This window comes from Triticum dicoccoides, chromosome 7B, assembly GCF_002162155.2.
Source record: "Triticum dicoccoides isolate Atlit2015 ecotype Zavitan chromosome 7B, WEW_v2.0, whole genome shotgun sequence".
NCBI lineage: Eukaryota > Viridiplantae > Streptophyta > Magnoliopsida > Poales > Poaceae > Triticum > Triticum dicoccoides.
In genome coordinates, this window is record NC_041393.1 from 758,169,002 (window position 1) to 758,185,042 (window position 16,041).

The 16,041-nt window shown below is 45.0% G+C and overlaps 2 protein-coding genes across 3 annotated transcripts; both read left to right on the forward strand.

Moving 5' to 3' along the window:
• Positions 1–1,143: 1,143 nt before the first annotated feature.
• Positions 1,144–8,995, forward strand: LOC119335661 (putative disease resistance protein RGA3). Of its 2 annotated transcripts, none has more exons than XM_037607760.1 (14): positions 1,144–5,147; positions 5,242–5,354; positions 5,450–5,576; positions 5,726–5,780; positions 5,871–5,968; positions 6,086–6,232; positions 6,379–6,419; positions 6,513–6,660; positions 6,849–6,979; positions 7,081–7,403; positions 7,498–7,642; positions 7,778–7,869; positions 7,969–8,129; positions 8,223–8,995. In XM_037607760.1, the coding sequence occupies exon 1, from the start codon at positions 1,277–1,279 to the stop codon at positions 5,135–5,137; it is 3,861 nt and encodes a 1,286-aa protein (XP_037463657.1). In that variant the 5' UTR covers positions 1,144–1,276; the 3' UTR covers positions 5,138–5,147; positions 5,242–5,354; positions 5,450–5,576; positions 5,726–5,780; positions 5,871–5,968; positions 6,086–6,232; positions 6,379–6,419; positions 6,513–6,660; positions 6,849–6,979; positions 7,081–7,403; positions 7,498–7,642; positions 7,778–7,869; positions 7,969–8,129; positions 8,223–8,995. The 2 variants fall into 2 exon arrangements, with proteins under 2 accessions (XP_037463657.1, XP_037463658.1); XM_037607761.1 differs by having other exon boundaries at positions 7,081–7,233.
• A 2,351-nt stretch (positions 8,996–11,346) lies between these two features.
• LOC119340300 (putative disease resistance protein RGA3) lies at positions 11,347–15,437 on the forward strand. Its single transcript, XM_037612193.1, has one exon. It carries the CDS (start codon positions 11,347–11,349, stop codon positions 15,157–15,159), a length of 3,813 nt encoding a protein of 1,270 aa, XP_037468090.1. The 3' UTR covers positions 15,160–15,437.
• Positions 15,438–16,041: the final 604 nt, after the last annotated feature.

Here is a 16,041-nt window from a genome sequence, read left to right on the forward strand (position 1 = left end):
TTTTGTGGTGTATAGGCAACCGATTTCTCATCACGGGACAACCATCTTCTATCCCGATCGATTTATAAGTATATATGAGGCATGGGTTTCACCTTTTGATTCCGGTGGTTTTTCTATTCATGTATTTTAAACAATTGAATCATTATTTAGTAAGAGTATCCAAATACATCCTTTTCATAAAAGTACTCAAATCATTTCACAAAGTTTTATTTTACTATGAATGCTTTGTATTGATTCCTAGCATTGCATCAAGAAACAGAAATATCATATGAAAAACACAATTATTTTCCACTAAATCATTTATAGGAGTACACAATTGAATGACAAATCAGAGCCCCGTTCCTCACGCCATGGCCGATGCGGCACCTCGACCTGCGGTTTCGCTTCCCTTTCGTCATCGATCTGCGGTTGCGCTCGCGTGCAGATGAGACAACCAACGGTGGGTCGCAGAAATTTCCTTCCATCGAGTCACTGCAGCAGGTCACTCTATTAATCTTTTCTTAAAAACGCTGCACCTTTTCTCCCGTGCTTAGTTGGTTTCACATGGACTGTCGTCCCCCTCGCGTTCCTGATTCATTTGTATACTGCCTTGGCTCCTGCTTCAGTTTTAGATCTTTACTGATTCATTTGTATTACTGTAGTACAAACTTTACTACAGTAATTATGAGTTAACTGAAGAGGATGACAAGAGCATGAGTACAGAGAACATCCATGCTGTAACTACTCATGCTGTGTGTGTGCACCCACTCTGATTGTCCAGACACTAAACAAGAAGTAGAACTGAAAACCATTGCATGGCCCTGTTGCTCATGCCATGGCAGGCACATCGAGCTGTGGCTCCCCATCCCGTTCATCATCGATCGCCTCACACGCGCGCGCGTGCAGATGGAACAAGGCATTAGCAACGGTCGGTCGCAGCGATTTCCATTGAGTCAATGCAGCAGCACACTCTGCTATTCTTCCTTCAAAATTCTACACCTTTTTGTCCCGTGCTTTGTTGCTTAGCAAATGGAGTGTCGTCCGCCTCGGATCCCTGATTGATTTTCTTATGCTGCCCTGGCTCGTGCTTCAATTTCAGATCTAGATCTCTTTAGTAGCACAAAACTTTACTACGTTGGTATTGCTAACTGGAGAGGATTACCTACAGATCTGTTCTATAAAAGGGTCCATCCATCAACCCACCAGTGACACACATCCGAACAGCAATACCACCAACCACCTCTCATACATACCACCAACCACCATACTAGAACCTGCCTGTTGGGCGCCGGAGGAGATGGAGGCAGCGATCGGCGCGGCGAACGGGCTCATTGGCAGCGTGCTCAGTCTGCTGTCCAATGAGCTCGTGGAGGCGTTTGTCGCCAGCTCCCAGCTCGGCCTCAACTACACGGAGATGAAACGTGATCTCTTGTTCACACAAGGGCTACTGCAAGAGGCCCAAGCGAGGGGCAAGGATGTGAGTGACAACTTCGGTCTGCGGGAGCTGCTGAAGGAGTTCAGCGCCAAAGCCGATGAGGCTGAGGACGCGCTGGATGAGCTCCACTACTTCATCATCCAGGACCAGCTCGACGGCACCCACTATGCGGTGCCGGACCTGGGTGATGACCTCCGTGGCCATGCTCGCCACGGTCGCCATGCCCTTCGCCACACCATCGGTAACTGTTTTGCATGCTTTTCTTGTTCGTGCATGAAAGGCCTTGATGATGGTGTTGCTGCTGCTGCCATCACTGATAATCCACCCAATGCAATACTGAACCCTGGCAGTGATGGTAATGATGGTCCAGTTGTTAAGTTGTCTTTCAACAGAGTTGCGATGTCCAAAAAAATCAAGTCAGTGATAGAGGAAATACAACCCCTGTGTGACCGTGTCTCCACGTTGCTCAAGCTAATTCCACCACATAGCACCACCACAATAGTCACCCAAAGGCACCGTATCACAGGGTCAACCATTGTCCAAGATACATTGTATGGGAGGAGAGATATTTTTGAGAAAACTGTACATGACATCCTCACTATTGCCACACAACACCATGAAACCCTTTCCGTTCTTCCTATAGTTGGTCCAGGGGGTATTGGAATGACAACTTTCACCCAACACCTCTATAATGATAAGAGGATAGAAGAGCACTTTGTTGTTAGGGTTTGGGTATGTGTATCAACTGATTGTGACGAGCTTAGACTCAGCCAACAGGTCCTTAGTAGCATAGAAGGAAGCAACTCTCCAAATCAGACAACAAGCTTAGATCAGCTCCAAATATCCATAGCAGAGAGACTCAAGTCAAAAAGGTTTTTAATTGTCTTTGATGATATATGGGAATGCAATGGTGAGGGATGGAAAAAATTGTTAGCTCCATTCAAGAAGGGGGAAGCCAAGGGTAACATGGTTCTCGTGACAACTCGATTTCCAACAATATCTGAAATGGTGAAAACAACCAACACAATAGCACTGCAAGGTCTGGAGTTTGATGACTTCTTCACATTCTTTAAATCATTAATATTTGAGGGAATCAAACTTGAGTATTACCAAGAGGACTTTGATGACATAGCAAGAGATATTGCAAATAAATTGAAAGGTTCACCGCTAGCAGCCAAAACAGTTGGTCGGTTACTGAGGAAGGAATTTTCTCGGGAACATTGGATGGGAGTTCTTGACAACAATGAGTGGCAAAAACAAAAAAATAGTGATGACATTATGCCATCTTTGAGGATTAGCTATGATCACCTTCCTTTTCATCTAAAAAAATGTTTTTCATATTTTGCCTTGTTCCCTGAAGATTACTGGTTTAGGAGTTTAGATATTACATGTTTTTGGATTGCACTAGGGGTCATAGAAAAATATGAGAATTATATTGAAGAATTTGTAGAGAATGGTTTTCTTGTGAAGGAAGTAGATCATAAGAAGGAACCATACTATGTAATTCATGATTTATTACATGAACTGTCTCGAAGTGTTTCATCACCAGAGTGCCTCAACATACGTAGTTCAGGTTTTAGGGTTGGTGACATCCCCCAAACTGTTCGACACTTATCCATCACAACAGAAGATAGGTTTGAAGAGAATTTTCGGGTAGAAATGATTAAATTGAGAAGCAAGATAGACATTGGCAATTTGCGGGCTTTGATGATTTTTGGAGGATATGAAGACACAATAGATGGTATGTTGAAAGATATTTGTAAAGAAGTAGAGGGTCTCCGTGTCCTACATATAGGAGTGAGGTTCAAAGAATCTTTGCCACTCAATTTTTCAAAACTTATCCACCTCCGGTACCTAAAAATTTGGCACCCAAATCTAGGCTGTAGGCTAATTTCTAGTACACTATCCAGATTCTATCACTTGAAATATTTAGACCTTTTTGATTTTTGTGTGAACTTACCTAAAGATATTAACCGCCTTATCAACTTACGTCATTTTGGTGTTATCAGTTTACTCCATGCCCAAGTTCCCGGGGTCGGAAAGATGAAATGCCTACAGGAGCTCAAACAATTCAGTATTAAAAAAGAGAGTGTTGGATTTGAATTGAGAGAGTTGGGGGAACTAACTGAGCTTGGAGGAGAACTCACTATATATGGTCTTGAGAAGGTGGCAACCATGGAAGAGGCTAAAGAAGCCAAACTTGTGTGTAAAAGAGATTTGAAAAAACTTACGTTAGTTTGGGGTACAGATCATCAAAATAGTGATGTTCTTGATGCTCTTCAGCCGCACCCTAACCTTCAAGCACTTGGCATTAGAAATCATGGTGGTACAAGTGGCCCTAGTTGGTTGTGTGGTGACATTAGCATTAAAATGTTGGGGTCTCTCCACCTAGAGGGTGTGTCTTGGGGCACCCTTCCACCTTTTGGGCAGCTATTGCATCTCACATCACTCACACTGATCAGCATTTCTGTACTTCGTGATATCAGACCTGGCTTTGGTGGTGTTACGGACAAAAGCTTTGTGAATTTGAAGAATATTGTTCTTGACAGATTACCTGAATTTGTCGAGTGGGTTGGGGGGGCTAATGCCCAATCTTTTTCAAGGCTTGAATGCATCCGCTGCAAAGATTGTCCCAAACTTTGTGTTGTGCCCTTTCTGGAGTGCACTGTCTCTTATGCCACTCTGTCAAATTTTGTTGTTGATGATTGCCCTAAGTTGTCCCTGCCCCCCATGCCTCACACGCCCACACTAACATCTTATCTTGTGAGACTTGGTTCCACAAAGCTGTCTTATGATGATGAGGGCTTGGTTATTGATGGGTACAGTGGTGAACTGGCCTGGGATAACCTGCATGAAGTAGAAGGAATCAGAATTGAAAATGTGTCACACATTTCATTGACAGAGCTCAGCAAACTGAAATCCCTAAAAGGTCTATGTTTTAGCAAATGCAACATCACATGGCATGAACCGCAGGACTTCACCTGGCTCCAAGGACTTGCCGTAGAAAACTGTGGCAACTTCTTTCGGTGGCCCATTGAAGCAGCTCACACCAAGCCTTTCCCCGCTTCCCTCAGGTGTCTTGAGATTTTTGGAGAGTCAAGCATGCAGTCAATGGCTCTGCTATCAGACCTCACTTGTCTCGAATCTCTAGCTTTGCTGGACTGTGAGAATTTAACAGTGGATGGATTTAATCCTCTCATCACGGTCAACCTCAACTCTTTGTGGGTGTATAACAAAGGAAATTGTCTTAGCCGCTCTATATCAGCGGATCTGTTATCGGAATTGGTGGTGGCAAGGACCAACCTATCATTGTCCGCGGGCTCCTTCCAATTGGAATATCTTACCGTGGATTGCACCTCAGTGGTGTTTGTTGCTCCCATCTGCAGCCTCCTCGCTGCTACCCTTCAGGGTTTACGATTCAGGTGTGATCAACGGGCAGAAAGCTTCACGGGAGAGGAAGATGGAGCTCTTCAGCTCCTCACCTCCCTCCGTTACATCACATTTGAGGATTGCCCGAATCTGCCATGCCTTCCTCAAGTGGCACACGGTCTTCCTTCTCTTTGCGATCTAGAGGTCAAAGGTTGTCCTCAAATCCGATCTCTGCCCAAGGGAGGCTTCCCCACTTCACTAAGTGTAAGCGTAACGGGTTGCAATCGCGAGCTAAATGAGCAACTCCAGAAATTAAAGGAAACAAACCCAGATGTTCGTGTGTACATTCACTAGCCCGGCCAAGGTACGTAACTGGTAATATGAGAGCCCTTCTCCTGTTTTCTGCTAATTTGGAGTATGAAGATTATCGTAACCTTTACGGTTTGGAAATATTTCAGGTCTCAGATCCTAGATCGAGCTACGTTGTGTGCATTGCTTGTTTGGAGTATTGGGGAAATATATATCGCAGAAGTTTTAGATGATATAAGGGTGCTTTCAATGTAGTATATGGGTAAGCACCACACCTTCTTTGCTCCATTGATTGGTGGCATAATGCAACCATATATGTTTCCTCACCGTCTTCTGAATATCTCAATGCTATAACAGGCACATATTTTTTCAAGCTCTTCGTTTCGTAGTACCACCAAGTGCCAACTGCATCTTGTGCAGACTGTGAAGTTTGCATATATGGTGAAGTTTGACTTGCATCCTTGAGAGCTCCAGTCATAATTTGGTAATTTCATTTACTGCCAGCTCAAAGTAATGTCTAAGCATCTATATTTCGTTAGTTCCCTTACCTTGCTAATTTTCTCACATTATATTCATTACTTTCATTCTGCACAACCATTACAGTCAACTGTCATTTTTTCTGTTGGAATTCAGACAAAAGAAGCATATGCCGTAATGTCCCAGTTCTGCATCACCATCCGTCACGAAGGTCAGTTTGGCCGCTCTTTCACTTCTTTTAGAAAGGGGAAAAAAGATCCATACTAAAGCACCGATTTTTTCCATGCATGTGTGGCATCAGCGACCAGGTTAGATCATCATAAGTCGATGCTACCCCTGACCGCCGGCTAGACCACTCTCAAAGTCTCAAGCTTCAGAGTTTCAGTTCAGATTTAGCAGGTATGCCTGTTGGCTGTTGACCAACGAAAATAATGACTGAGAAATTATATCCATGAATCCCATTACCTTGTTTATCGTCTTTTATTTAGTCTTACACTCGGTACTTGGATTGTGCAGATCAATTTCAACCAACAGTGGATTTACAAGTTGGCATTGATTCAGAGCTCGGTTGTTCCATCCAAACAACGATGGTAAAAACAGAAGCATCTGTCCGGATGTCTCGTTGGAGAGCTGAGCGGTTGTGCATAATCTACCATTTAAAAGGTACTAGTTGATTACTTCCTGTGGACTGGTTGTGATTCATTACGGGTTTCAACAAGAGTTAGTACAAAGTTGAGTCATCTATTTTGGAACGGAGGGAGTACATAACATATTTCCGGTGCTGATTCATTTCATGTATTTGGTGGCAGCATCACGGTGCTGCTGTGTCTTAACCTTCAGAGTTTCAGCTGTAAGAATTGAGCCAACTGTATCCATGATGATGAATTCCATGACCTCGTTCATCATTTTCTGGCTCTTAGATTCGTTAATTCTATTTCTGCAGAACAGGTTGCAGTCAACGGTGAATTCAGAAAGTCGGTATTCAGAAGTTAATTTGGTTGTTACATCCAAACAGCAAAAGTAACCTGCAAAGAGCCTCTGTCTTCATTGTCTGGATGGAGAGCTGCGCACGTGCATTCACCGTTTCAAAGGTAATTCATTATATACCGATGCAAGTCATCATGTCAGATGTGTACACTTCAGTCAATCCATCTGCCGGCCGGCTGATTAGTACTAACTACTAAGTGCATGCAAAACAAACATGTACTCGTGTTCCTTGATTTATTGTTTCATTCCATAGTGCTTCTGTGTTTTACGCCTACGTTCCTTGCCTATGCAGTTCTGGCAGCTCTTATATTACATTTTGTGTATTTTGGCACCGGTCTTTGAAATGGAGTACTGCAATTTGCTTGCATTGCATGGTCAAATTTGAAGACTTGGCTGGGATATAGCGGATTCATTCACCAGGAGGTGAATGCCTATTTGTTTCTGCTATACATAAATCTTATGAATGTGCCTTTCTTTTAACTTAAGAGTGTGGTCATTTTTCTAACCTGTGTGCAATATTTCAGGTCTCAGATTATACAAGCCGTTTCATTGGTTCCCCTGGAGTATCGGCCGATTCACTTGTATTCATGCGCATTGGCTAACTTCCTAGTGACTGGGCAGCTTTTGTTTCACTACATAATCAATTTGGGTGCAAGAGCAATTTCTCCTCTGTTTAGGTATATTGATCTATCTGAGCAATTTTAGATGATACAAGTGGCTGTTAATTACTACTGTATATGGAGTAGTCATCACACCCTTTTTTTGCTCCATTCTTACATTGGTTTAAAGCAAGAATGTGCATTTAAATGAATGCCTATTTGTGTGCTGGCCTACAGGTGACCTACAGGTGAATGCCTATTTGTTTCTGCTATATACATGAATGTGCCTTTCATTTAATTTAAGAGTGTGATGATTATTCTAAGCTGTGTGGAATGTTTCAGGTCTCAGATCATACAAGTCGTTTCATTGGTTCTCCGGAGTATCGGCCGACTCACTTGTATTCATGCGCATTTGCTAACTTCCTAGTGACTGGTCAGCTTCCTACTAATCAATTTGGTTGCACCAGCAATTTGCTCCTCTGTTCAGGTATATTGATCTATCTGAGCTGTTTTTGCTCCATCCTTACGCTGGTTTAAAGCAAGAATGTTTGATTCGCATTTATATTCTGAATGAATATATCTGAATGCTAATAAAAGCATGTTTCGTGCAACATTGGAACAGGTTAATTACAGTACATCTTGTGCAGACTTTGGAGATCGCTTGATGGTGATGTTTCACTTACATCCCTCAGAGTTTCATTGCCAGTTCAGCAGGTTCGATTGTAGACCGACTCAAAATAGTACTAATAAACTGAGCATTCGTATTCGCGAGTTTCTGAGTCTTACATTGATTATTCGGTTCCTGCACTGCAGAGGAATCAGTTTGCAGCCAGCAGTGAACTTACAAGTTGGCATTCAGAAGTTAATGACGCGCAGCTGCAGAGAACCCCTGTCTTGATGCCTCGACGGAGAGCTGCGCAGTTCTGCGACGATCGTTTCAAAGGCAACTAAATACATCAAGGGGTGGTGATTCAGTACGTGTTTAGAGAAGTTACATTACGTCTTGTTACTGTGACACTAACATGATGATTTTCTGGTACTGAGCATGTTGCGTCATCATCGTGCAGGTTTCCCCTCCTTTTGATGAAGCCACACACTTGGTTCCTCTGTTTTCTTCCCCAAGGGACCGCCTCATCCTCCCTCCCTCGCCACCGCCGTCTCTTTCCACCCTCCACCACCGCCTTCTGCACTCTTATGGCATTGTATGGCCACCATCTCTTCTACCGTGTCTGTTATCGCCAACCGTTTGCGCCGCCGCCACGTCCTGATCTGGCTTGCCGCCACCACTCCATCTTATTCTACCCTCCTCTCTTAGTCCTTCCAAATAAACACAGTTTTGAGCAGCATCTAGGAATTAGTTAGGCTCTCAAGTCGTGCGTCGTGTCGTGCATGTATACGAAATACACCTTTCAATTCATCACCAACACAAATTGTGTTGGATCTCTCGCTCTCTAATAAATGCCACTTTACACTCCTTCCTTGTTCCTATCCCCACTGATCATCTTGCCGGATCGGTCGACGGGAGCAAGCAGCATGGACACAACTTGGCACACCAGAGATGACGATGAAGACGACGACGATGCGGCATCGGAAAATCATGCATGCTTTTTCTGTAGTGTCGATCAGTACAACAATTCTTCCCTACTGCAATAAACTTACTTACAAGTCTGGGATTTAATGATTGCGGTTCAGTTCCAGCTATCAAAAGCAAAGAAGCTGAGAACGAAAAGGTTCAAGTGTTGTAACGAACTGCTGCTTCAGTCTGGACAAGCTACCTTAGCTAGCTGTGTTGTTCAGAATTCAGATACTCCCTCTGTAAATAATTTATACAGCAATTAGTGTTAAGCAGCAGAGTTTGAATAAATAAATTGTACACTATTGAATTTATTCCCTTTACAGTCTTTTTTTCCGCCTTCTTAAATTTGTTCCAGCTTTCCATTGCTTTGCTTTGGACCCGTATCTGAACGTGTGCCGCCGCCGGCCGTCTCCCATTCACTCCAGCGCACATCCTCTCCCCGCCGCCACCGCCAGGGGCATCGCAGGCAAAGCATGTGTGCCGCAGCGGCGTTTCTTCTCGGCCAACGATGCGGTCAGGACGGCGGTGGTCCGGGATGGCCAGATCTACAGCAGTGGTGCTTTGGGCGGTGGCGATGTTGGAACTCGCCCTCAGGATCAATCACATAAAACTAGACGAACACACCCGCACAAAAACTTTTGATAGCCAAGGGCCCGTATCGTGCCCTGTTTTTCCTCTCTGGTTATGGGCCCACCACGCTTCCACTGCGCGTGTTCAAGTGACCAGTTAATTTGACGACATGAAGATTGATGGTGCGTCCAATCTTGCAAGATTGGACGCATAGATGCGACCGTGTGGGCTGGTAGTCCGAATCATGCGTCGAAGTTTGGATCGACAAGTCGCGAATTTACAACGAGTCCAGACCAGAGCAAGTACATGAAGATGACAAGTTAAGACTAGGGGGAGGTTGTTAGTGTAACTAGATGATACCCCGCGCGTTGCTGCGGTAATCTTGCTAAATAAATGTATAAATAGCTGCTACAAAATCAAATAAAATCAATGCAAGCAAATGTAAAGTTTCCTCAATTTATTCATTTAAAAAATTAAAAACATGAAGCACGTAGACTGTCGCCAACAATAAAAACAATTGTACAATATATTTCATGAGTAAGTTAGAAATATCATTTGGTATTGTCTATTTTGGCAACTAGTTGTACACCAATCGGGAGCCCTAAAAATGTTTGATGGACACAAGTTCTTAAGATGCCTATATTATGTGGAGTATAGGCACCCGATTTGTCATCACGGGACAACTATCTTCTATCCCGATCGATTTATGAGTATTTATCAGGCATGGGTTTCGCCTTTTCATTCCCGTGGTTCTTCTATTCATGTGTTTTAAACAACTGAATCATTATATAGTAAAAGTATCCAAATAACCTTTTCATAAAAGTATTCAAATCATTTTACAAAGTTTTATTTTACTATGGAGTCTCTTTATTGATTCCTCCTATTGCATCAAGAAATAGAGATATCATTTGAAAAACACAATTATTTTTCGCTAAATCATTTATAGGAGTACACAATTGAATGACAAATCAGAGCCCCGTTCCACACGCCATGGCCGGTGCGGCACCTCGACCTGCGGTTCCGCTTCCCGTTCGTCATCGATCTGCGGTTGCGCTCGCGTGCAGATGAGACAAGAAACGGTGGGCCGCAGCGTGTATACTGCCTTGGCTCGTGCTTCAGTTTTAGATCTGGCTAGCTTAGTACTAGTACAAGCTTTACTACTGTAATTATGAGTTAACTGAAGAGGATGACAAGAGCAGGAGTACAGAGGACATCCTCTTAGCAAACGAGACTAGTGGAAAATGGCATAGTCTAGGCGTGGATCTGTAACTCTGATTGTGTGTGTGCATGTCACCATTCCAACACCAACTCTGATTGTCCATACACTAAACAAGAAGTACAACTGGAAACCATTGTATAGCCCCATTCCTCTTGCCATGGCCGGTGCCGCAGGCACCTCGAGCTGTGGCTCCCCATCCCATTCATCATCGATCGCCTCACACGCGCGGGTGGAGATGAAACGAGGCATTAGCAACGGTCGGTCGCAGCGATTTCCATCGAGTCAATGCGCAGCTCGCTCTGCTCTTCTTAAAAATTCTGCACCTTTTTGTCCCGTGCTTTGTTGTTTTCGCATCTCGTCGAGTTCCTGATTCATTTCTTATACTGGCTCGGCTCTTGTTTCAATTTCAGATCTAGCTAAGTTACCGGTACGAAACTTCACTAATTACTACAGTAAGTTAACTGAAGAAGATGATCAACAGCGTAAGAGGAGAGGACCCAAGTAATTTCCATCTCTCCGTCCCATGCTTACCCACTACCTTTCACATGGATTGTCGACCCCCTCGAGTTTTATACTGGCCTGGCTCGTGCTTCAGTTTCAGATCTACCTAGCTTACTAGCACAAAACTTTACTTGTTAGTATCAGTAAATTGGAGAGGTTCACACGCTCTATGCTTACAGTCTACAGATCTGTGCTATAAAAGGGTCGATCCATCAACCTACCAGGAACACACACAAGCGAACACCTGGCTTAGCTTGCTCACACAGCCTCTCATACATACCACCAACCACCACAGTTAACCCTGCCTGCCGGGGCGCCGGAGGAGATGGAGGCGGCGATCGGCGTGGCGAACGGGCTCATCGGCAGCGTGCTGAACCACCTGTCCAATGAGTTCGTGGAGGCGTTCATTGCCAGCTCCCAGCTCGGCCTCAACTCCGAGAAGATCAAGCAAGATCTCTTGCTCACCAAGGGGCTGCTGCACGAGGCCCAAAGGAGGGGCGTCAGCGGCAACCCGGGTCTCCAGGAGTTGTTGCAGAAGCTCAGCGCCAAGGCCGACGAGGCCGAGGATGTGCTGGATGAGCTCCACTACTTCATCATCCAGGACCAGCTCGACGGCACACACTATGCGGTGCCGGATCTGGGTGAAGACCTCCGTGGCCATGCTCGCCACGGTCGCCATGCTCTCCGCCACATTGTCGGTAACTGCTTTGCATGCTTTTCTTGTTTGGGCAAGAAAGATGTCGATGGTGTTGCTGCTGATGTCGTTCCTGATAACCCACCCAATGCAATTCTGAACACTGGTAGTGATGGTCCAGTTGCTAAGTTGTCGTTTGGTAGAGTTGCCATTTCCAACAAAATCAAGTCAGTGATAGAGGAAATACAATCCCTCTGTGACCGTGTCTCCATTTTGCTCCAGATAATTCCACACCATAGCACCACCACAACAGTCACCCCAAGTCATCGTGTCACAGGATCAACCATTACACAGAAACAATTGCATGGGAGGACAACCCTTTTGGATAAAACCATAGATAACATCCTCACTACTGCCACAGAGCACCCTGAAAACCTTCCTGTTCTTCCTATAGTTGGTCCAGGGGGCATTGGAAAGACAACTTTCACCCAACACCTTTATAATGATAAAAGGATAAAAGAGCACTTTGCTGTAAAGGCTTGGGTATGTGTATCAACTGACTTTGATGTGGTTAAGCTCAGCCAACAAATCCTTAGCTCCATACAAAAAAGCAACACTTCAAATCAAACAGACAATTTAGATGACCTCCAAATATCCATCACACAGGAACTCAAGTCCAAAAGTTTTTTAATCGTGTTTGATGATATATGGAAATGCAATAGTAGGGGGTGGGAAACCCTCTTGGCTCCATTCAGGATGGGGGAAGCCAAGGATAGCACAGTTCTTATCACAACTCGATTTCCATCTATAGCCGAAATGGTGAAAACAAGCAACCCAATAGCACTGCATGGTCTGGAGTTTGATGAGTTCTTCACTTTCTTTTCATCAATATTTGGGGGAAACAAGCCTGAATATTGCCAAGAGGACTTGGATGATATTGCATTTGATATTGCAAAGAAGTTGAAGGGTTCACCTCTGGCAGCCTTAACAGTTGGTCGATTATTGAGCAATGACTTCTCTCGGGAACATTGGATGGGAGTTCTTGAAAACAATGAGTGGCAAAAAGAGGAAAATGTTGATGACATTATGCCATCATTAAGGATTAGCTATGATTACCTTCCCTTTCATCTAAAAAAATGTTTTTCGTATTTTTCCTTGTTCCCTGAAGATTATAAGTTTAAGAAGTTAGATATTACGTATTTTTGGATTGCATTAGGAATCATAGAAAAAGATGAGAATAATATAGAAGAACTTGTAGAGAATGGTTTTCTCATGAAGGAAGTTGATGATTTTGAAGGTCAATACTATGTAATGCATGATTTATTACATGAACTATCTCGGAGTGTTTCATCACAAGAGTGCCTCAACATATGTAGTTCAAATTTTAGAGTTGATGACATCCCACAAACTGTTCGACACGTATCTCTCACAATGGAAGATAGATTTGAAGGGGGTGTTAGGGAAGAAATGATTAAATTGAGGAGCAAGATAGATATTCGCAATTTGCGAGCTTTGATGATTTTTAGGGAATATGCAGAAACAATTGATGGATTTTTGAAAAATGTTTTTAAGGAAATAGAGGGTCTTCGTGTCCTATATATAGTAGCAAATTCCCAAAAATCTTTGCCACTCAACTTTTCAAAACTTATCCACCTCCGATACCTAAAAATTATAAAACAAGATTTGTCAAAACTTTGGCCAGAAGCAACTTTGCCTAGTACACTATCCAGATTTTATCACTTGACATTCTTAGACCTTATAAGCTTTGGCGTACATAGAAAATTACCTAATGACATTAGCCGCCTTATCAATTTACGCCATCTTTTTGTTGAGAAAGAACTCCTATCCGATGTTCCTGGGGTCGGAAAGATGAAATGCTTGCAGGAGCTAAGAGAGTTCATTGTTAAAAAAGAGAGTGTTGGATTTGAACTGAGAGAGTTGGGGGAACTCACAGAGCTTGGAGGAGAACTGAGCATACATAATCTTGAGGAGGTGGCAACCAAGGAAGAGGCTGCTGAAGCCAAACTTGTTTGTAAACGAGATTTGAAAGAGTTGAGGTTAGTTTGGGGTAGACAACACCAACATAGCACAGAGGAATCTGATGTTCTTGATGCTCTTCAGCCGCACCCTAATCTTGGAGCACTTGTGATTAAAAATCATGGTGGTCCAAGTGGTCCTAGCTGGCTGTGTGGTGACATTAGCATCAAAATGCTGGGGACTCTCCATCTAGAGGATGTGTCCTGGGGCACACTTCCACCTTTTGGGCAGCTATTGCATCTCACGTCACTCACATTGATTAGAATTTCTGCACTTCCTGAGATCAGACCTGGCTTTGGTGCTGTCACAGACAAAAGCTTTGTGCGTCTGAAGCGGATCGTTCTTGATAGTTTACCTGAATTTGTTGAGTGGGTTGGGGGAGCTAATGCCCATTCTTTTTCAAGGCTAGAATACGTCAGCTGTGAAGATTGTCCCAATCTCTGTGCGGTGCCCTTCCTGGAGTGTTGTGTCTCTTATCCCAATCTTCTGCATTTGTCCATTTATTATTGCCCAAAGTTGTCTCTGCCACCCATGCCTCACACGTCTACGCTGGCATATTGTCGTGTGGCACTTCCTTCTTCATTGCTTAGTTATTCTGGAGGGCACATGTTTATTAATGGGTATAGTGGTGGGCTGGCAGCAGAGCTCAATTTGAAATCCCTAGCAAAGCTAGATTTCCGCAAATGCAGCATCACGTGCCCTGGACTGCAGGATCTCACGTGCCTCGAATCAGTTAAAGTAAAGGATTGTCCCAACTTGTTTCGGTGGCCCGTCGAATCAGCTCATACCATCAGGCCTTTCCCTGCTTCCCTCAAGGAACTTGAGATCCAAGGAGAGTCAGGCATGCAGTCAATGGCTCTGCTCTCAAACCTCACTTGTCTCACCGATCTAGAATTGGTGGACTGTGAGAATTTGACAATGGATGGGTTCAATCCTCTCATCAGAGTCAACCTTGATGGTTTGAAGGTGTATAACACAGATAAGTGTCTTAGCCGCTCTGTATCAGCGGATCTGTTCTCGGAATTGGCGGGAGCAAGGACCAACCTGTCATTGCCTACAGGCTCCTTCCGACTGAGATTGCTTAAAGTGGATTGCATCTCACCGGTGCTTGTTGCTCCCATCTGCACCCTCCTCGCCGCTACCCTCGAGGTTTTAATATTCATTCATGATCAGCGGGTGGAAAGCTTCACGGGAGAGGAAGAGAGAGCTCTTGAGCTCCTCACATCCCTTAAGTTCTTCACTGTTTGGAATTGCCCGAATCTGCCGTCCCTTCCTCAGGGGTTATACAGCCTTCCTTCTCTTCAGCAAATACTTGTCGATTCTTGTCCTCAAGTCCAATCTCTGCCCAAGGGCCCCTTCCCCACTTCACTGAAGGCACTACGCGCAACAGGTTGCAGTCCCGAGCTACAAGAACAAATCGAGAAATTACAGGGAAGATTGCCAGGTTTTGATTCTGATTCTGAGTAACACAAGGTAACAGCTTTGTACTATCTATCTAGCATGCTTCCCCAACCCGCGCCGCCGGCCGGAAAAATCGCGTCAGATCCGGCCGACACGCCCCCCACCTCCACCAGCACCAGCCCACCTCCAGCCCCGACCAAGAGGAGAGGGAGACCGAGCCGGAGCCCGTAGAGAAGAGGCCCGCCCGAACCCGCCTGCTGCAGCCCATGGCCAGATTTGAGCCACCGCCACCACCACGGGCACGTAGCCGCCGCGCCGCCGCCGCCGCCCACCACGTCGCCGCAAGCACGCCGCCATCGGGAGCCACCGCCGCCGCACCACTGAGACCCACGCACGCCCGCCGCCGCCGCCAGAGAAGGCCGCCCCGCACCGGCCACCCCCAAGCGGAGGAGAGAGGGGGCCCGCCGCCAGCCACCGCAAGGGGCTTTGCCCCGGCGGCTTCGGCCGGCGGCGAGGGCGGGGGAGGGAAGGGAGGAGGAGAGGAGGGGTGATGCCGCGCCGCCGCCCGAGTCGCCCGCGGGGGGGACGACGCGGGGGCTAGGAGGATTTATCCCAAACAACAACTATTCTTGTGTGTGTGCACTTGTGCTATCGCTTACGTGCTTTCACATGGATGTCCTCCAGTTCCTGGTTCATTTCTTGTAGTACTGGTCCGGCTCTTGCTTCAATTTCAGATCTAGCTATGTTACCTGTACGAAACTTCCCTAATTACTACAGTAGTTAAGTCAATATGATCAACAGTGTAAGAGGAGATGACCCAACTGAAGATGATCCTGTAATTTCCATCGAGTCAATGCAGGTCACCTCTGTTGTTCTTCCTTCAAAATTCTGCATCTTTCTGTCCCATGCTTACCCATTACCTTTCACATGGATTGTCGATCCCGTCAG

What these genes read in the sequence shown, in the direction of transcription:
- LOC119335661 (XM_037607760.1), top strand. Translation starts at nt 1,277, where the DNA reads ATGGAGGCAGCGATCGGCGCGGCGAACGGGCTCATTGGCAGCGTGCTC.
- LOC119340300 (XM_037612193.1), top strand. Translation starts at nt 11,347, where the DNA reads ATGGAGGCGGCGATCGGCGTGGCGAACGGGCTCATCGGCAGCGTGCTG.